Source organism: Meriones unguiculatus, chromosome 6 (assembly GCF_030254825.1).
Source record: "Meriones unguiculatus strain TT.TT164.6M chromosome 6, Bangor_MerUng_6.1, whole genome shotgun sequence".
NCBI classification, from domain to species: Eukaryota; Metazoa; Chordata; class Mammalia; order Rodentia; family Muridae; genus Meriones; species Meriones unguiculatus.
In genome coordinates, this window is record NC_083354.1 from 31,984,198 (window position 1) to 32,004,618 (window position 20,421).

The 20,421-nt window shown below is 51.8% G+C and overlaps 1 protein-coding gene across 10 annotated transcripts in view; it reads left to right on the forward strand.

Annotated features, from left to right (window-relative positions):
- Positions 1-20,421, forward strand: part of Ulk4 (unc-51 like kinase 4) — a 236,615-nt gene that overhangs the window by 90,984 nt on the left and 125,210 nt on the right. For all 10 annotated transcript variants that reach the window (XM_060385048.1, XM_060385047.1, XM_060385049.1 and 7 more), the window contains 2 exons: positions 1,840-1,932; positions 10,854-10,902. In XM_060385048.1, the coding sequence (XP_060241031.1) occupies positions 1,840-1,932; positions 10,854-10,902 (142 nt within the window). The remainder of the gene's footprint in view (positions 1-1,839; positions 1,933-10,853; positions 10,903-20,421) is intronic.

Genomic DNA, 20,421 nt, shown 5'->3' on the forward strand with positions numbered 1-20,421 from the left:
CCTGTCACCTCTGCCTCATGGGTCACGTGTCTGTCTGATGGTCCACCCACTCACGTGTGCAAACCCTTGCTTGTTTCTGCCCAGTTCAGTTTCCCTTTTCTTCAGATGGTTGGGTGGACATGCAAGTCAGCCTTCCTGTTAAGGGAGAAGAGGTTTAGATGCGGAGTAGCAGTCACACCATTTCTGAGAGTGGGTGGAGGTGTTCCTAGGAATCCAAAAAGATTTTTTTTCTTTTCTAATGACATGTGCATATGTGAGCACAGGTGCCGGAGACTTGTTTCCCTGGCGATGGGTCTGGCTGTCCTTTGAGGTTCAGCCCTCAGGGATGGGCATGTTCACAGTGCTCAGGGGCAGGGGGATGTCCTTCAGGGTTTTCGTCTCTCGGAGATGACGCCAAGGAACAGTGCAGGGCAGTGCCCAGTGTGTGTTCAGCTGAAGTGAATGAGCTCTAGAGGGGTTCAGGCCTCGTCCTCCAGGCGAGGAGTGAGCTCCACGCTTTGCAATGTCCATTATTTAAAAGGACTGTAGAGGAGATGACGCACGAGGCCCCGAAAAGGTGTAGAGAATGACAGCAGAGACACAAGGTCTCCTGGCTTTGGCCTCGGGGGCAGCGGTGTTAAAGGGTCTGAGCCGGTGGGGGAAGTCCGCAGCTTGGGCTGCCTCTGTCCACCTGTCACAGTTATCAACACGTGTGGAGTTCTGTGCTTCATTTATATTTTAGCTGAGTGTTTGGGAGGATCACACAGATGAAATGTGTGTGCCACGTCGCTGTGATGGAGCCCCCTGGGGTCTCTTTCCTGGGGACATAAGCACAAGCTTTCCTTCTCATTAAAAAAAGTAATAATAATTTGCGGTTACCCGCAGAGTCACCAGGGCCATCATGACGTCATAAATCCTTCATGCTCGTTATTTAGAGTCATAGTTTACAGGCATTTCCTTTGAGAACCTGCAATTTTGACGGATCCCCACCAGCGGCATCTCGCTGTGGGCACAGTCAGCTGCAGGAATGCCGCCCGGTGACAGCAATGCCTCGGACTTCCTGGTTTCCATTCCTGCGGCTCAGTAGACACCTGGAACGCTCTTTGTTCCCTTCAGGCTCAGGATTCTGGGCCGGGGTGTAGCTCCGTGTGGGAGCACCTGCCCAGAAAGGGCAAGGCCCTGGCTTCTCTTCCCAGTAAAACACACACACACACACGAACGCAGACACACACATACACACGCAGACACACACACACAGATACACACACACACACACACAGACACACACATACACACGCAGACACACACAGAGAGACACACACACACAGATACACAGACACATGTACATACAGAGACACATGTACACACACACATACACATACAGACACACACACATACACATACAGACACACACACAGACACGCGTACACACACAGACACACGTACACAGACACATGTACACACAGGCACACACAGACACAGACACACGCGCACACACGAGGGAGGAGTGGGAGGGGCAGCGTGAGAGTGTGCGGTGTGACAGCGAGCAGGCGTGCTCTCGTGTGTCCGTGCTTGCCTGCATGAGGGAACTGGAATCTGGGACTCTTTCATCACCTGGCATTGTCCCCCTGTGCCCGACCTCATGTCTTCACTGTCCCCATGCCATGTCTTAGCCATGGGTTAGCTGTGGACACAGCCGTGGGTACCACCCTGGGCCTCAGGTCTGCCCGGAACCCCGGAGGGTGGCCTAGCCTGGTGGACTGAGTGCCCAGACTGAGTGTATGTTACCGTGTGACATTTCCTGACTGTGGGGGCACACGAGAGAGGGGCCTGAGCTGTTCCCATGCTTTTCTTTCTCAGGTACGGGCGCATCCTCATGGAGCCTGACCCAGTCCCCGCCTACGCGCTGAAGCTGCTTGTCGCCATGACAGAACACAACCCTGCTTTCACCAGGTACGGGGTGGGGTGGGGGTGGGCAGGGCTGCAGCTGCCGGGGTCACTGTTTAAGACTCTGGCTCTGTGCTGGCATCAGTAATGCCGGCGTGGACCCCGCTCATGGGCTTTAACCCCTTCCTTACATGGGGTGGTGTTTCACCATGACGAAGCTTGGACTGGGGGAGAGCACAGAAGCCTGAGTCAGGATCTCGGAAGCCACAGAACGTCAGATACGCAGGGCGAGCTCTGAGTCACAGCGCGCCGAGACAGGAGAACCCCTGGGAGCCAGCAGGCCCAGTATGAGCACACAGGCTCCGACACAAGTGCACACACACACATCTCTTGTATGCACACACAACCCAAATGATAAACCCTTGAACAGGGAAAACCTCTTAAGTGTGTAACAGCATTGAGTGTGTGTGTGTGTGGCGGGTTTTGTTTTTTTCTCTTTTAAAACTAGGTTGTGCTCTGTAGGGGAGGCTGACCCCTAACTCACTGTGTCCCGAAGGCTGGCCTCAAACTGGTAGCAGTCCTCCTGCCTCAACTTCCTCAGTGTCAAGATTGCAGGCATGTGCCAGTGTGCCCAGCTTATGTGCGGTTTTAAAGTGTCAGCTGGTGCCCTGCCTTGCAGTGAAGGGTCTGGCCCAGCTGTGCTACTCTTTGCTGCCGTGGCACTCGGCGGCAGAGAGCTTTTGCCTGCTGAGAGTGCTGCCCGCTAAGGCCGCAGCAGGGACTCGCTGCTGGGGACACTGCCCCGGCCACTCGGGGTGCACCAAGCCCACACCCTGCCCTCTGTCCATCTTGAAGCTTCGTTCTCACAGCGTTTAGACTCTTCAGAGCGCTCTGCCCTGTCTTCCTGAAGAAGCGTAATTCTGAAGTTTCTTCCAAGACCAGGGCTTTGGAGCTGGTGGAAAATCGGTGTTCCTAGACACCTCAAATTGAGAACTTTCAAGGCCAGCTTCAGCCCTGACATGCCTTGGCATTCCGAGGGTCACCGGGAGGGGGAAGTGCCTCCACCATATCAGCCTGTGGGCATTTCTGTGGGCATTTCTGGATTGCTGGCTGAGCGAGGTCTCAGGCCAAGATGCAGCATTCGGCTGTGTCTCTGCTGGCCTCCTGCAAGCCCCGCCCGGCGCCCTTCCCTGACAGACTCTTACCTGGGAGCTGAGATTAACCCTGTCCTTCTCCAGTCTCTGCTCATGCAGCTGCTTTGGCTTCTCAGGGCATGGAGCTTTGGCCATTTCACTTACTGTTTCCCTCTCTGGTGCTGGGGTCGAGGCAGGCCAGTGCCCGCTGACCGAGCCATGCATGGCCTTGCTTCCGTGGGCAGAGTCTCCTCCCCTCGGGCTGAGCTCACACGAGTAGCCCTGCTGCTCTGTCTGGGTTTTGGGTGACTGAACTCCACCTGTGGCAGGGGTTCTGGACCCCGTTTCTTCTGTTCGGAGGCACCCTGTACCCTAAAGAAGCAGGGCATAGGGCGCCTCTGCAGAACTGTCTTGTTCTGACAATGAGTACATCCAGGCTTAGACGTGAGCTCATTGTAGTTTTCTCCCTGAGCATTTTAAGAACAGGAATCAATTTTGAAGCATTTTGTTTATCTGAACAAGTCAATATTGGCGTGTGTCATCGCTGTCTTGAGTTCTGACAGTCAGGCTGAGGCTCTCTGTCCCCCAGCCAGGAGTTGGAATTTTGGTGTGTGACCATCCTGGACAGCTATGATCGTGTCAGTTACCCACACACGCACACACCTGCAGGGAGATGCAGCGTGTGTTCTGAAGTGTTATAGCTTCACATTTTTGAAAATTTAGATTATCATTCCCTGTTTTCTTGAAAATTGATTTTTATGTTTATCAAAATACCTTGAGCTTTGTACACATGTGCTTATTTGTACTCTCAATGATGTCTTTGCTGAACCAATGTGTGAAAATTGGATTTTATTTTATTTAGCATTCACCCAACTGCTCCTACTGCTGAGTCTCTTCAGTGTTTATTCTCTGTGTCTCATAAGGAGAAAAGCTACCTTGCAGGCTTCGTCAGCCCCAGCGTGCTGGAGGCAGCAGCAGGCAGACCTCTGTGACTCCAGAGCAGCCTGGTCTGTCAGTGAATTCCAAGAGACAATGGAGAAAGCTGAGCGTCCTAAGTTAGGTCACTATTGCTCTGAGGAACACATGACCAAAAGCAGTTCGTGGAGGAGGGGTTCATGTGGCTTAGCTTCCACATCCCTGTTCATCACGTGAGGAAGTCAGGGCAGGAGCTCACGCAGGGCAGGGACCTAGAGGCAGGAGCAGATGCAGAAGCCACAGAGGGTGCTGCTCACTGGCTCGCTCCTCACGGCTTGCTCAGCTGCTTTCTTATAGAACCCAGGACACCAGCCCAGGGATGGCTCCACCCACAGTGGGCTGGGCCCTCCCCCACCAGTCACTGATTAGGAAAACGCCCCTCAGGCTCTCCTGTAGGCCCGTCTTAAGGGGCATTTTCTCAGCTGGGGGTCCTCCTCCTAGCTGTGACAAGTTGACATGAAACTGCCCAGTACAAGCATTTTTGGACTGGCGAGATGCTCAGTGGTTAAGAGCGTCCGCTGTCTTCCAGAAGAGCTAGGTTCCATTTCCAGCACCCACATGGCAGCTCACACCCATCTGTAATTTCAGTTCCAGGGGCCTCTGTGGGCACTGCACACACATGGGCCACAGACAAACATGCAGGCAGAACACCCGTATACACAAAATAAAAAATTAAAATTAGAAAAGGGCCACATCTCCTCCAGCCTTCACTTTATCCAGGAATGTGTACACAGGCTCTCCTGAGGCAAGTGGTTTTACATAGTGTTCTCAAGACTATATATAAATATAAAATTAACGAAAGGGATAGCCATAATATAGGATTGCATTAATACTCTAAAGGAGCAAGGCACAGGCTCCTTAATACCTAAAATACATAAAAATACCTAAAAATAGCTGAATCATTCCGTTAAATGAAGTAATCTGTTTACCTCACTTCTCATTCATCAGTTTGCTGGTTGATCCATTCATTCATTCACTCATTCATTGTGCTTGAGAGAGGATCTCAGTGTGTGGCCCAGACTGGCCTTAGGTTTGTGCATTCCTCCTGCCTCAGTCTCCCGAGCCCTGAGATTGCAAGTGTGCGCCGTTGTGCCCAACACCCTCACCCCGACCCCCACCCCACCCCACCCCACCCCACCCCACATTCTAGGCCCCCACTGGCTATAGCCGCTGACTCTGGACTTCCCGGTCTCCCAGACTGTAAACCTGAATAAGCGTCTTTATCGGTCGCCCTGTCCTGCGTATTCTGTTACAGCGACAAACAGCGGACCAGACACGTGTGAGGGGAGCTTTATTTTTCAGCACTGTTGCCCGGGTAAACCTCACCAACAATTGAGTCCATCACAGAAAGGTAAACTGCTTTCCAGATTAGCTCTTGACTGTCAGAAGGAATGGGATGGCTCCCCCGGGGCCTGTCCTTTCGCTTGCTTTTTAAATTTACAGCGGGTTGCAGCAAGCCATCCCGGAGCAGCGCGCCCGTAGCTGTTTGCCTGGGGAGCTCCCAGGCTTGGGCCTCGCCAGAGGAGGCACATTCTAATCCAAGCCCTTCTGCAGCAGAATTGAACTTTTTCTAGAAGCACAGCGAGGTAATTTGAAAATCAGTATCTAGGAAGAAATATCATTTCAGCTTGTTCAAAATGTTAACGGCTCTTTGTTTTATGGCAAGAGTTATAAAAACGCTTTTAGAGAGATGAAATTTGAGGGTCTGGCGGATGAAGCCCACGGGGATCAGTGGTGTGGCCCTCCCCGCTCAGGCCTGCCGTGGCCCGTGCCCGCAGGCCCAGCGGGGAGCTGAGAGGGGAGGAGGCTCAGGAGACCCGCCACACTCTGGAATAGATGTAGGGCGTGTGGCCCTGACTTGCCTTGAGAGTCGGCGTGGCGGTGAGCACGTGGGTGCACCGCGGGGTCTCCCCATGTGAGCCCTGGCCCTGCAACTGCCTGCAGTGTGGGCTGCTAACCCGGGAGAATTCCCGTCCCCTCAGTGTGCTTCCTACCGGAAGACACTGATTTCAACCCCACCAGTCCTTAGTCCTCTGCGAAAACTGTCACCCTTTCCATGGCCGTCTCAGGTATGGGAGATTTCTGTGAGGAAAGTGTGTCTGACGGAGACTGACACCATAGCTCAGCTCCGAGGCCTCTCAGAGGGCGGAGCAGTCAGGCCTACAGACCGACCAGGCGCCGCCTGTGTGTTGTGTTCACTGTGACCTTCCTCAGGGAAGACGCGTCCTTCTCTCTCAGAATTCTTTGGATCTTTGCAAGATGGACATGTGTCTTAAAACTGTGGGAACCTCAGCCCTGACATCTTGTGTATGTGAAAAATACTACACACACACACACACACACACACACACACACACACTTCTTAATTCCCCTCTCCAAGTGAATTAGGAAGCATGGCGAGAAAGCAGCTGTTTGAAGGAGCAGGGCCACAAATCTTCTTTCAGGGTGACGACATACCATCCTGTAACTAAGCATTAAAAAGCCGTTTCTTTCTGGAGCTGACTCGCTGAACAAATAATTGAAATGCAGCTTGATGGTGAAGTTCTAATTTAAAATGGCCGTCGCGGGCCCACTAGACTGGTAAATTGCACAAATGACAAAGCTCTGTTTACGGTCTGCTGCTCCTCAGTCAGGATGAACACAAAGTAAAATCTCCTAACCAGTGACATTGGAGTGCGAAGCAAGTGTGCCCCAGCTGGGTGTGCTCTTCCAGCTCCGAGGTGCACCTCCAGCTCGGCGTGTGCCCTCCAGATCGGCATGTGCACCTCCAGCTCGGCGTGTGCCCTCCAGATCGGCGTGTGCCCTCCAGCTCTGCATGTGCACCCCCAGCTCAGTGTGTGCCCTCCAGCTCTGCATGTGCACCTCCAGCTCGGCGTGTGTGCCCTCCAGCTCGGCGTGTGCCCTCCAGCTCAGTGTGTGCCCTCCAGATCGGCATGTGCACCTCCAGCTCCGAGTGTGCCCTTCGGCTCAGTGTGTGCACGTCCCGCTCAGCATGTGAGCAGATGAACTAGAAGCAGAAGATGAGCTTTTCTAGAGGATGGATGACCTTGGAATTGTTCTTCTGAAAGGAGGCAGAGGCAGGAGTTCCCCTCGCCCTGTCCACTTACTCATTTGCCCAGTAACGTAATGGCACTGTGTAGGGTTATTGTAGACATAATGAAGACCCCAAACTAATGACCTTCAAATGGAGGGAAGGCCCTACCACACGAGCCCTTCAGGTCTGGTCTGGAGTCTGGGTGTGAGGAGGCAAAGGGCTGGTCGTACAGGGCTGCATCCCTGACTGGCTTTGGAGATGGAGTCGACCACAGGGCCAGGATGGTGGGCAACTTGTGGAAGATACTTCTAGAGAGACGTTTGTGCTGCCATGCTCTGGAGACAGTGGGCCCAGGCATGACACTTTCCCAGGGATGGCGTGCTGGGGAAGGAGAAGGCTGAGCCCTGCCTCCAGCCAGAGGACGGACTTGAACTTGCCTCCAGCAGGAGGTTGCTCACAGCTCTGCCACCTCCCAGAGAGAGGGAGTCTGGACAGTGAGGGCAGACAGGACCACCCTGCCCACCCCTGCTTAGCTCTGCACACCGCTTGCCATCTGTAGACCAGGTCTCTGTCAGGACCCTGAGGATGGGCGTGGAGGTCTCTAGACCCTTATCACCTCTCTTTGCTTTTCACTGTTAATTATCTCTTTGAGCGGCACACGGGCACACGAGGAAGGGTAGCCAAACCTTTTGGGACTGTCTGGGCCTGAACCCCAAGTGAAGGCTCAGTTAGAGTGGGGCTGAGGGGGCTTTAGCTGGTCCAGCAAGCGTGCGGGACCCTGAGTCTCCACAGACGTGAGCTCTGCCAACACTGAGAAGATTAGAAACGGGGCTCCCTGAGCTGAGCCTCTAGACTAGAGCACGCCCACACACCTTCACTCTGACTCTGTGATCCTCTGAGAGGATGCCCCGGGCATGCGTGGCCAACGGCATGTCCAGAGAACACGTGGCCCGCAGCTGGCATCGTGAGCTGTTCTGTGAGCGTAGTTCCTCATGGGCACTCGGGTCTCTGTGTCTGTGACCTGCCACCCCTGGGCCGAGGGACTTCTCTGCTTGTCACAGATGGGTGCTGTAGAAGCTTACATTCTGCTAAGACGACAACACAGACGTTTCCCACACAGGGCCCCCTGTGACACGACTACGTCCCCCCTGTGTCTGTGTGTCTGTGACTATGTCACAGGCCTGCCGTGGTCTCCCTCACTCTGCCCTCGATGATTCCACCTGACAGCCATCTCACTCAGACTCACGCTGGGACGTTGGCTCTTGGTTCCCAGCCAACACGCTGGGACCGTCCAGTCGAGTGGAGGGGAGAGGGGAGGTGCTCAGCAAGCAGTCAACCAAGGACTTTCTAGTTGTCCCAGACACACACAGGTGAGTGGGGCTCCTTCCCACGCCCTCACCCTGTTCTCTGTCTTCCCGGCTGTGACAAAGGCAAGACCAGATTTCTGGCCCACAGAGGCTATGGATTAGGGTATGGTAATTCTATGCATATTTGAAATGGTTTCCCTAAAACACAACAGTGACATCCTTAGAAAGACATCCTGAAAAATACAAGAACAGCAGCAGAAATTGCAGATTACCAGTCCCAGGCTACCCTGTGGGTCAGTGAGGTCTCTGCTTGCCTGGTCGGCGCTGCATGCTGGGGTGTGGGGTGGACTCCCCGAGCATGGCGAGCTCCCAGCAGCCACACTTACCGGAAGCTGACTGGCTTGGTGAGAGCCGGCTGCTAACCATAGCTGTGGTGAGTGCACGGGCCATTGTCCGTCGAAACAGAGGCACGTTCAGAGATGTTCAGTGAACCGTTTACTCTCAGTGCTTTGACCAGCTGTGAATCCGAGTTGGCAGCTGCCCGCTGCAGAAGAAGCTTCTCTGGACTGAGAGCAGCTCTCTGTGTGTACAAACATAGACACTCAGAAGGCATCAGATGCCGTGTCCATTTAGAAGACAGCTAGAATAGGTTCCCACTTCTGGGGCCTGTGACACCTCCAGCCCTGTGCTTTTGAGCAGGCATGAATGTCCTCGTATGAACTTGGCCTCACGTCCAGTCAGAAGGTGGCTACTTAGCCTGGCCCTGCTTGCTCTCTATCTGAGTTTGACTTGTTAGATCCCTATAAAGTGAGATCTAGCCTTCCTTTCTCCTTCCTTCCTTCCTTCCTTCCTTCCTTCCTTCCTTCCTTCCTTCCTTCCTTCCTTCCTTCCTTCCTCTCTCTCTCTCTCTCTCTCTCTCTCTTTCTTTCTTTCTTTCTTTCTTGAATCTGGCATCTTTCTCTGTTGCTCAGGCTGGCCTTGAACTCATGATCCTTCAGCCTCCTGAGCGCTGGAATCCTGTGTGTGCCGCCATATCCAGCCTCCTGCAGTATGTATCTGCGCCTGCTCCACTTTACTCAGAATTGCAACCAAGGGACCTTCATCACCAGTGGCAGCTTCTGCCCTTTCCTTGCCGACCGCATTCTGCCACACGCCTAGGCCACACCCCTGTTCTCTGAGGGCACTCAGGCTGTCGCTGTCCCTCAGGGCCACAGGGACCTCGTGAAGAATGGTGATACCGCTCACTCTTGCAGACCCCAAGTCTGGCCTTTGTGTGTTTCCGCCTGGGAATGCCACGTCTCCCGCTCCCTCAGCATGTCCCATGAGTGTGCTCGTGTCTTCTTGTTAGGGTCACAGACAGACAAGCTCCTGGGGGGGCCAGACGCTGCGGCCCAGTTCTGCTGCCTCATGTGGTCTGGGACACAGACCAAAGATCAACAGCAGAGGCAGCGTGCTTGTCTTGTCCTACAGGATTATTCTAACAAGATACTTAAAAAGAACATGATTTTTGAGACTTATTTTTAATATTTAAAAAAATTGTGTATGTGTGTGTATTTCAGCAGAGATGCCTGCAGAGGCACAAGAGAGGGAGTTCGATCTCCTGAGGTTGGAATTAAAGACGGTCGTGTGCTGCTAGTGTAGGTGCTGGGAACTGAACTTGGGTCCTCTGCGAGACCAGCATGAGCTCCTAACCTCTGGGCTGTCTCTCCAGATGTGGTCCCTGCTACAGCCCGTGGCCATCTGGAGAGTAAAGCTTTATTAGCACACAGCCATGCGTGTCTACTCCAGCGTTACTCGAGCTGCTTTCACTGTTTGCCGCTCACTATGGTTGCTATGGAGACGAGCCGCTCACGGTGGCAGTGTTTGCTGTCTGGCCTCCCACTGGCTTGGTTTTGTTTTTTCTTAAAATTACTTTTCATAGGGCTGGGGTGAAGCGTCCAGCCCGGAGCTGTGCCCCAGCCCCAGGTTATCAAGCTTAATAAAAACTGACTGACTTGGACGAATCAGGGCGTTTTTCTCTGAGATTTCATGAAATAATTATTCCGTTATAACTGATGATAATTTATAACCAGATTTGATGAAAGAAAGTGCCTACAGTAGACGGGGTGATTGGTGTCCAATTTTTTAAAAATTAAAGGCCATTAAAATTCATTGTGCATTAATTTATTTATGCCAAGGAGACAGCTGACGAGGCAGAGAGAACAAATGTCAGCCTCACGTGCTGCGGGTTCTGGGTGCAGCATAAACTGGTCACGTTGTTTCTCCCGGCGTTACCGTGGTTGGCTGTCTTTATGTAATTGTGAATTCTAATTACTTTTCACATTAAAATCTCACTGAGGCTGAGCTGGCCATCATGTAGTTGCCTCGTATTTCCTCTGTTTAATTGCTGAGGTTCAAGTGTTAAAGTGCTTGTTTATTTCGTTAGACTTCGAGGTTCAGAGCCTGAGCAGTTAGACACGGGCCTTAGCTCCACGCCGAGGGGCAGCAGCTTAACTCAGCTCCTCACACACGCGCTAACCCCCTTCTCCTCCCTTACAGGCTTGTGGAAGAAAGCAAAGTGATCCTGCTCATATTTGAAGTAATTCTGGTAAGCTTGCAAGTCTGTCTTTTGGAATTCAAGTGACCATGTCAAGTTTTAAAGTTCTGGGGTGAATTGTCTCTCCAGCCCAGACTGTGTCTCCACAGACTATAGATCTTTTGTCTTGTTCTTAGCTTCATTAGGCCTCTGCTCTCAATGTGCACAGGGATGGCACACTGGAAATGAGCCTAGGTAGAGCCCAGGGATCCCTCTCTCCTTCTCTCCCTCCTTCCCTCCCTCCTTTTCTCCTTCCTTCCCTCCCTTCTTCCCTTCCTCTTTCCCTCCTTCCCTCCCTCCTTCCCTTCCTCTCTCCATCCTTCCCTTCCTCTCTCCTTCCTTCTCTCCCTCCTTCCCTTCCTCTCTCCATTCTTCCCTTCCTCCTTCCCTTCCTCTCTATATTCTTCCCTTCCTCTCTCCCTCCTTTCCTTCCTCTCTCCCTCCTTCCCTTCCTCTCTCCCTCCTTCCCTCCATCCTTCCCTTCCTCTCTCCCTCCTTCCCTTCCTCTCTCCCTCCTTCCCTCCATCCTTCCCTTCCTCTCTCCCTCCTTCCCTCCACCCTTCCCTTCCTCTCTCCCTCCTTTCCTTCCTCTCTCCCTCCTTCCCTTCCTCTGTCCATCCTTCCCTTCCTCTCTCCATCCTTCCCTCCCTCCTTCCCTTCCTCTCTCCATCCTTCCCTTCCTCTCTCCTTCCTTCCCTCCCTCCTTTCCTTCCTCTCTCCATTCTTCCCTTCCTTTCTTCCTCCTTCTCTCCCACCTTTCCTTCCTCTCTTCATCCTTCCCTTCCTCTCTCCTTCTCTTCCTCCTTCCATCCCTCCTTCCCTTTCTCTCTCCCTCCTTCCCTTTCTCTCTCCCTCTTTCTCTTCCTCTCTCCATCCTTCCCTCCCTCCTTCCCTTCCTCTCTCCCTCCTTTCCTTCCTCTCTCCCTCCTTCCCTTCCTCTGTTCATCCTTCCCTTCCTCTCTCCATCCTTCCCTCCCTCCTTCCCTTCCTCTCTCCATCCTTCCCTTCCTCTCTCCTTCTCTTCCTCCTTCCATCCCTCCTTCCCTTTCTCTCTCCCTCCTTCCCTTTCTCTCTCTCTTTCTCTTCCTCTCTCCATCCTTCCCTCCCTCCTTCCCTTTCTCTCTCCCTCCTTCCCTCCTCCATCCCTCTCTCCTTTCCTTTTCTCCCTCTTTTCCTCCCTCCTTCTCTCCTCCATCCCTTCCTCTCTCCCTCCTTCCCTCCCTCCATCTCTCCCTCCTTCCCTTTCTTTCTCCTTCCTTCCCTCCTCCCTCCCTTCCTCTATTCCTCCTTCCCTCCCTCCAGCTCTCCCTCCTTCCCTCCCTCCTTCCCTCTTTCCCTCCCTCCTTTCCTTTCCTCCCTCTTTTCCTCCCTCCCTCCTTTCTCCCTTCATCTCTCCCTCTTTCCTCCATCTCTTCTTTTTTCCTTCCTTCCTCTCTTCCTGTCTCCCTCCCTTCTCTCTCCCCCTCCCGCCTCCCCCTTTTCCCTCCCTCTCTCCCCCTCTCATTTCCTCTCTCCCTGCCTCCCTGCTGCACTTGCAAGCAACCTTGTTGGGTTCAGCATGAAGGTCACTGAGCTCCAGATCAGAACGGCTCAGCTTCCTTTCCCCAACCAAGGACGAGGAGCTTAAATGAACACTCCGTCAAACCAAGTCTTTGCCCTGTGATTGTGTGGTGAGTGTGAAGTCAAGATGTGCATGATGAGTGTGATGCCAAGAGCTGCATGGTGAGTGTGACCTGCAGTGAGTGTGACCTGCAGTGAGAGTGACCCTGCAGTGAGTGTGACCTGCAGTGAGAGTGACCCTGCAGTGAGTGTGACCTGCAGTGAGTGTGCAGGTTTCCCCCTGCTGGTGTGCACCACCGCCCTGGCAGGATCTGCCCATGGAGAGCGCCTCTCTGTAAACCTGGGTACCATGGTGGCAGGGCTGGGGGTCGGGGAGCAGCCCCGTGCTCTGCTGCTACCGGCCCACTCCCCGAGCCAGGTGTCAGTGTGGAGCTGGGCTGCAGCCTCAGGCTGTCTGTGCCCCACGGGTTCTGTGCGTAGTCACACTTGGATTTGGGTTCTGAGCTGACGCCAGACCTAGTGGCAGCCTGCGTTCTTGCTGTGAGCTCCAGGCAGCCTGCGTCAGCTGGGGGCTGGACTGAGCCCGCATCTCTAGGCCCGGGTATGGCTGGTGCACGTGGTCCTGTGGTTGTGAGCTGGCACCCACCTGGTTGTGTGTGTAAAACCGTTGGAAGAGCAGGTGAGGCTGTTTTTTCCTCCCTCGACCCTTTGCAGAGCATGACAAGTTGCATTAAGATGTGTGTTAAACGTGAGTTTGGACGTAGTCGCCTTGAACGCTGCTGGAACTCTAATCTCTCACTTTATTTCTATGGTTTATGTCGTGGCTACTTCAATAAATCATTTTAATGCCAGGCGATATAGGCCAACTCCATTTTATTGGAAGAAAAATCTTTATTCATGGCAGATTTTCCAATATGTGCCCAAATGCTGCCGCCGTGATATTTTATGTGCCTGTTTCAAAACAAACAGTTGCAAAGCAATTTCAGTGGCGAATGTGAACAATAAAAATGTGATTAGCGGTTCAGGAGCCCGGCGGTCACACTGCTCTGGCAGCCTCTGCTCTGCAGTGGAGCCACACTGGGTCTCTGCAGACAGCCCTGCCTCACAAGCGCGCCTCTCTCTGGACCCTGGTGCCTTAGGGAGGGTGGCCCGGCCTCAGCCCCGAGGCCCACCGTGTTGAAGGAATTCCTCTGTGTCAATTAGCTCCAGCTGTCCCAGTGTGTGTGAAGGGCTTCTCGGGGCTTGTCTTCAGGCTCCTTAGAACGTGAGGAAGCCAGGCGTGTGTGTGGCATGCCGCTGGCAAGAGCCCCCTCTGCACATAGGCAGAAGTTCCCGGCTCGGCAGCAGGAGCGTTTCAGAGGGCATAGGGGCGTGCCTTTGGAGGGTGCCAGTGACACCGGGGGCACCACAGGCTCCTCTCCTTCTAAGCCTGTTTGTGCTGCTCAGGGTTTCCGTAGCTCACAGAATGGGCTGTGCACACCCCCTGGCTACACACAGGACTCCGTCTATTGCTAATTCAGAGCTACTGACAGGTGGAGATGGGCTGGCAAGATGGCTCAGTGGTAGGAGCACTCGATATGCCAGCCTGGCTGTATGGACCTAGTCCCTGGAGCCCATGCAAAACAGCCCAAGGCATTGGCTTTCATCTGTAACCCAGCACTCCCAGGGCAGGGGCGGGAGGCAGAGATGGGAGCATTCCCAGGGCAGGATGGGAGGCCAGGACAGGAAAGTCACCATAAGCTCTCTGGAGGCCGTAGCCTGAGTTTGCACACAGCAGCAGAAACAGCAAGAGAGACCCTGTCTCAAAACAGAGCAGAAGGCCTTAATTTCAAGGATGTAACTTCCTTCAGTTAAGCCCAGCATCGTAAAGGTTCTGTCGCCAATTGGTGTCACCACAGGCCTGAAAGCAGCATGAGCCCGAGTCAGCCTTCCTTCCTTTAAGCTGATTTGTCCTGGGGTATTTGCTAACGGTAGTGGAGAGCTAGCCAGCGTCTTCGTCATTCTTACGTGTCCTACGTGTTGTGCTTGACTTTGAGTTAAAATGCAATATTCACTCCTCACTCTCTCCAGACTAGTTGAAAAGAATCGGGGGTCAGTAGGTTAGTGAGGTCATGTGCTTCTCAGGACCGGTGTCTGTCCTCTTGGCCTTTACTCTTGAGGGATTAGGATTAGGATGCCATGTTCTTCACCATGGCATCCTCACACGTGGGGTCAAGCCTGGCCTGGCATGTGCTTTTGCCCTGACTCTGTCCTGTCTGAGGATGCCCAGGAGTTGGCCACTGGCCAGGCTGGTTTTAGACACAGCTGAGGCCCAGCCACATACCCCATGGAATTGTGGGTGTCTGCCCAGCCACAATTGCACCATGGAACTGTGATGTCTGCATTCCTTTGACACCTAGAACACATTAATTGACTCAGGGCTAGCTCCACCTTCTGGAAGGAAAGCCTAGTATCAAACCATCAACTACGACCAACCAAATATAGTTGTTTCCCAGAATTCCTCAGCACGTCAGATCCCAGAGAGCAAAGGAACCAGAGCACCTAACTTTGTTTTTTAAATTTTTATTTTATGTGCATTTGTGTTTTGCCTGCATGTATATCTGAGTAAGGGTGTCAGGGCCCCTGAACGGAGGTTACAGACAGCTGTAATCTTACGTGTGGGTGCTGTGAATGGAGCTCTTACCTGCTGAGGCATCTCTATAGCCCTAGAGCAGCTGCTGCTTAAGCGACAGCTCTGCAGTGAAAAGCTACTCTGGTTAGGAAAAGTGGCCATGTGGGGCCTTGCCTTTCTGCACTGTCTTTCTGGCTGAGCACCAGAGGCAGAGTTGATGCGGTTACCAGGAGCTGCCAGGATCCTCAGATGGAGCCGGAAATCTGAGGCCTGGAGTCAGTGCAGGTTTGTGGGAAAGCACAGATTCTTGAACGGCTCCGGCCAGTGGAGTTGTGTTTGGGATCTATCCGAGGCTCGGGAGTAGAGCAGGAATGCAGTGCAAAGACACTCAAGGCTACAGCAGGGGACGTCTGGATTCGGGTTTCTGATGCCACAAATAACACGTGCTCATAATTTCAACAGTACGGAAAGTCTGACAGGTCGTGAGGCGTGCCTACAGATTGAAGCACTTTCTTAGCATTTTACATGTGTGTAGTATGTTTGTTCAAAAATAGAACTGTGTCGGTGACTTGATTTCTCATTTTAGTGTCTGTAGCAATACTGGTTGAGTGTGAGTGTGCATACATGTGTGCACATAATTCAGTGGCGTCATTGCAGCGGGTCATTCAGTTATTTTCATGCCATTCACCAGCAAACTCAAGACAGCTCTTTTATCTCCTTGGTTAAATTTACGCTCGTGTTCTGTTTTTGTTTTTGCCTTTTCATCTTATTATAAGTGGAGTTTTTTTTTTTTTTTTAATTTAAAAATAGCTCCATCTATTGCTGTTTGTGTCTGTGTAAGTTTAGCAGGTGTGCATGAAGGGGTGCCTGTGTATGCATGCAGGGGTCAGAAGAGGGCGCTGCTGGTCCTCCCTGGCACTCCTCACACTCCTTTTGAGGCAACATCTCTCCTGAGATTGGCACCCATGTTTCCTTGGGTTGGCTGGAAATGATGCCCCTGTCTCCAACCCCTGGGAGTTTGGGTTGGCTGTCGCCGGCCTGCTGGAATCCGGCTCTGGTCCCTCTAACTGCTGAGCCATCTTCCCAGCCCCTCTTACCGGTTTTCCAGTAATTCACGATTGATGTGTAGAGATATAAGAGCTTTCTAATATTGTGTACCTGGCAGTTTCCTGCTAAGCGTCTTCACTGTGCAGTTAGCTGTCTGTGCAGTTATGTGTGTGTGATGTTACTTCCTGCCCCAGTGATGGGCTGTGGTGTGCGTCACTGCCTTGTTCTGCTTCTAGCAGAAAAGCTTTGCATTTCTCACTGTTGGGTGTGCCCCCTGCCACAGGCTTGCCATACGTTAATTATACTGGGGTGCTTTAAGTTGATCAAAGTGTCTGTCGTGTCTAATTTTGTTAAACGTTTTTTCTTGTACCTGTTGAGCGGCTACCATCGTTTTGCCCTTTCTTCCGTCACTGCAGTCCGCTGCATCGTATCTCTGGAGGCTGGGCCATCCTTGCATTCCAGGATCAGTGTGCTCAACCGTGCTGTGTCAGCGGGCCCTGTGCTGGTTCCTGCACTTGCTAGGCCTTGCTGAAGCTGCTGCTAACCTGCCGCCCTTCAGGGACGCTGGCCCACAATTCCTGTTCTTCTGGCTCCTGGTCTGGCTTGTGTGTAGGTAGGAAGTGTCGCCTCACCAGATGAGTTCACAAGTTCCTATGACGCTCACACTTGGAGGAGCTTGGGGAGGGTTGGAGTTACTTATTAAATGTTTGGTAGAAGTCTCTGGTGACACAACTGGATCCTGGTTTTTTGCTGCTGGATTTCCTTAGTGTCTTTGCTCATTGTTGCCTTGCTTGTAGTCTTTGCTTCTCCACAGTTTACTCTTTTTTTAAAAAATTATTTTTATTTTTATTATTTACAGTTTATTTACTTTGTATCCCCCCTGTACCTCCTTCCCTCTTCCCCTCTCAATCCCACTCTCTCTCCTCCCCACCCATTCCCCTCCCCCAGTCCACTGATAGGGGAGGTCCTCCTCCCCTTTCCTCTGACCCCAGTCTATCAGGTCTCATCAGGACTGGCTGCATTGTCTTCCTCTGTGGCCTGGTAAGACTGCTCCCCCTCAGTTTACTCTTGGTAGGAAATACTCTTAGAATTGGTCTGCTTTTTATAGATAGCCAAATTCTTGGCCTAGAATTGTTCCTATGGTTCTTACTATATTTTGGATTTTTTTTTTCTCTATTGATTTACGTGGTGTGGGTCTCTGAATACCCCTGGCTGGCCTGGGACTCGATATGTAGCGAGGCTGGCCTTCCGTGCATGGAGATCCACCTGCCTCTGCCTCGTGAGTGCTGAGGTTGAAGGCGTGCACCACCAGATCGGGGGATATTTTCTGCTTCTGTGACGTTAAATACCACATATTTGCCACACAAGTAGCTTCATTTGTCGTCTTATCTGAGTGTTTTCGTTAGCTGAAGTGACGGGGGCCGATTCAGAGCTCCACTGCTGTGCGCCTCGCCCACCCCGTCAGGATGTGCGTGTGCCCTGTCAGAAGTCAGGGTGGCCGCACTCGTCTGCCTCGTCTTCCAGTTTCCACTTCAGATGGTTCTGCTCTGGTATTTGCTGCTTTCTTATTTTCACTTGGAGCTCAAGTTTGTATTCTTGTTGTCACTATTTTTATTGGGCTATGAAGACAAGTTTATTTATTCAATGTTATCTTAACATAGGTATCCATAGCTACAGCAAGCTACCCAGATGTCAACAACATTTACCTGGATGTCTGGGACTTCCTGTGTACTCTCAGTGTGTCCTGACTGGATGTTTTGTACTTCCTGTGTACTCTCGGTGTGTCAGTCCTGGATGTCCGGTACTTCCTGTGTACTCTCAGTGCGTTCTGACTGGATGTCTGGGACTTCCTGTGTACTCTCAGTGTGTCTGACTGGATGTCCGGTACTTCCTGTGTACTCTCAGTGCGTTCTGACTGGATGTCTGGGACTTCCTGTGTACTCTCAGTGTGTCTGACTGGATATCTGGGACTTCCTGTGTACTCAGTCCTGGATGTCCGGTACTTCCTGTGTACTCTCAGTGCGTTCTGACTGGATGTCTGGGACTTCCTGTGTACTCTCGGTGTGTCAGTCCTGGATGTCCGGTACTTCCTGTGTACTCTCGGTGTGTCTGACTGGATGTCTGGGACTTCCTGTGTACTCAGTCCTGGATGTCCGGTACTTCCTGTGTACTCTCGGTGCGTCTGACTGGATGTCTGGGACTTCCTCTGTCCTTTTAGGGTGAGTGCACAGTGTGCCTTTTATGCTTAGTAACTTGGCATTTTTTCTGTTTCTGTTTGTGTTTATCGCACACACACTCTCTCTTGTGTGATGCACCCCCAAAGTGACATACATCCCACTTTTTTTTTCTGTCTCATAATTAGTCTTAAATACTGAGATGCGTGGCTAGGAAGTGACTCAGTGGTAGATTGCTTGCTTAGCAGGGGAAACAAAATTTTCGAGTCACTTCGTTATGTGCTTCCCAGCATCTCCCGTCTACCTAGAACTTTTCAGTAGTGTGTTTCTCGTGCTTCAGCTAAGCATATCACGAAGTAAAACTTCTGCGGGCTTATGTTTGCTCAGCATCTCCCCTCCCCTAGCCTGCCTCCCCTGGCCATGCTTTCATAGAGCCTTAGACACCGAGACTGTCCATCAGGCTGTTTTCTTCACACCTTAGGACCTTTACTCTTTCTGCTCTCTCCAGCCATTTGCGTAGAACTTTTTCTTCTTGGTCTCACCTGAAATTGCCCCACAAGGATGAAGGACACTCTCTGCCTCCCATGCTAACCCATCACTGCTTATGCACCTCAGGGTTAAAGAGCCACCGACTGCACGTCTGAGGGAGCATTACAAACTGGCTTTTAATGTTTTGTTGAATTTTATGTGCAGCTTCGCTAAGCTTTAGGATTATTTGTAAGTGAAGCTGGAACATAGTTCTTATGCCATGTGCTAGTTGTTACACTCTGCGCTTTGAAGTATTTATAGTCTCACACGGAGCTGAGAGAAGACGGCTCATGGAGACTCCTGCACTCTCCATCCAGCTTGTGGGCATAGTTTCTGTGCTGCTGGGTCATTTCAAACCCAGAAAAATCCTCCTTCTTACAGTGTGCATGCATAATCCAGCTTCATCATTTGGTTTTTAGGCGTGGTTCATAGGACAGTACGTTGTCCTCCTTATTCTGAGGTGCTTGTGAATGTAGATTCTCTGTCTTGGGAACCTGGAGTGAGAGTGAGAGCGGGTGTTGAGTTAGTCCGCCTGATGATCTCTCTAGTCACTCTGCTGACCGAGGAGGGCGCAATGGTGCCAGCTGCTGGGGTTCGAGGCATCCTCTGCCCTGTGTCTCACCATCTCCTAGCATTCCCAATTGGGTCACGCATATTTAGGGCTTCTGTGTGTCCTAGTCGCTTCAGCTGTCACCTTGACACTGTCTAGAGTCACTGAGAGGGAGGCTCAACTGAGGGATTGCCCTGATCAGACTGGAACATCTGTGGGAACTGTTAGTCATCGGGGGCCATCCATGGTGGGCAGCGCCGTGCCCTGGGAAGGTGGTTCCCTGGGAAGGCGGTCCTGGCCTATACGAGAAAGCTCGCTGAGCGTGAGTGGGTGAGTGTGCCGAGAGCCTTCTCTGTCAGGTTCCCGCCCTGACTTCCCTCGGGGAGGGACTATGACCAGGGAGTACAAGCTGAAATAAATCCTCTCCTCACTCTGGCTGCTTATGCTCACAGTGTTTTTCTCACAGCAACCGGGAAGGGAATCAGGATGCGTGTTTTCCTGGTGAATTCAGTTTGTATGTAATTATACCAGCTTCATTTTCTCCCTGCCCAATGTCTCTCTTGCTGCAGTTTTCTTTCCTGTGCAGACTACTTCTTCTGATGCCAGTGTGCTGTACTTTCTTTCTCTTTATGTTTCCTTCTGTCTTTCTGTGGTCGTTCAATCTTCCCATATCATTATATAGTGAAATGAGTTTCTTGCAGTCAGCATGCAGTTGGGTCGTTCTCACTTGTAATCTGTGTGTGAAATTGTCTTTTCAGCAGTCAGTTTAGATCTTTTACACTTGTGATGATTGATGTGCTCAGGTACTGCCCGTTGTTTTATTGACCATTTATTTATTGTTTGCCTTTTTTGTTTGTTTCCGTTCTCTTCTTGGTTTTCTGTAGATTACTTTAACATTTGTTTAGAATTTAATTTTGGTTTATATGTAGTAGTTTTGACTGAATTTCTTTGTAAGGACTTGGTACGTGTGTATGTGTGTGTGTGTGTGTGTGTGTGTGTGTGTGTGCATGGGTGTGTGTGTACACTCTTAACCTCCTACAGCACATGGAGGTGTTTGTCTT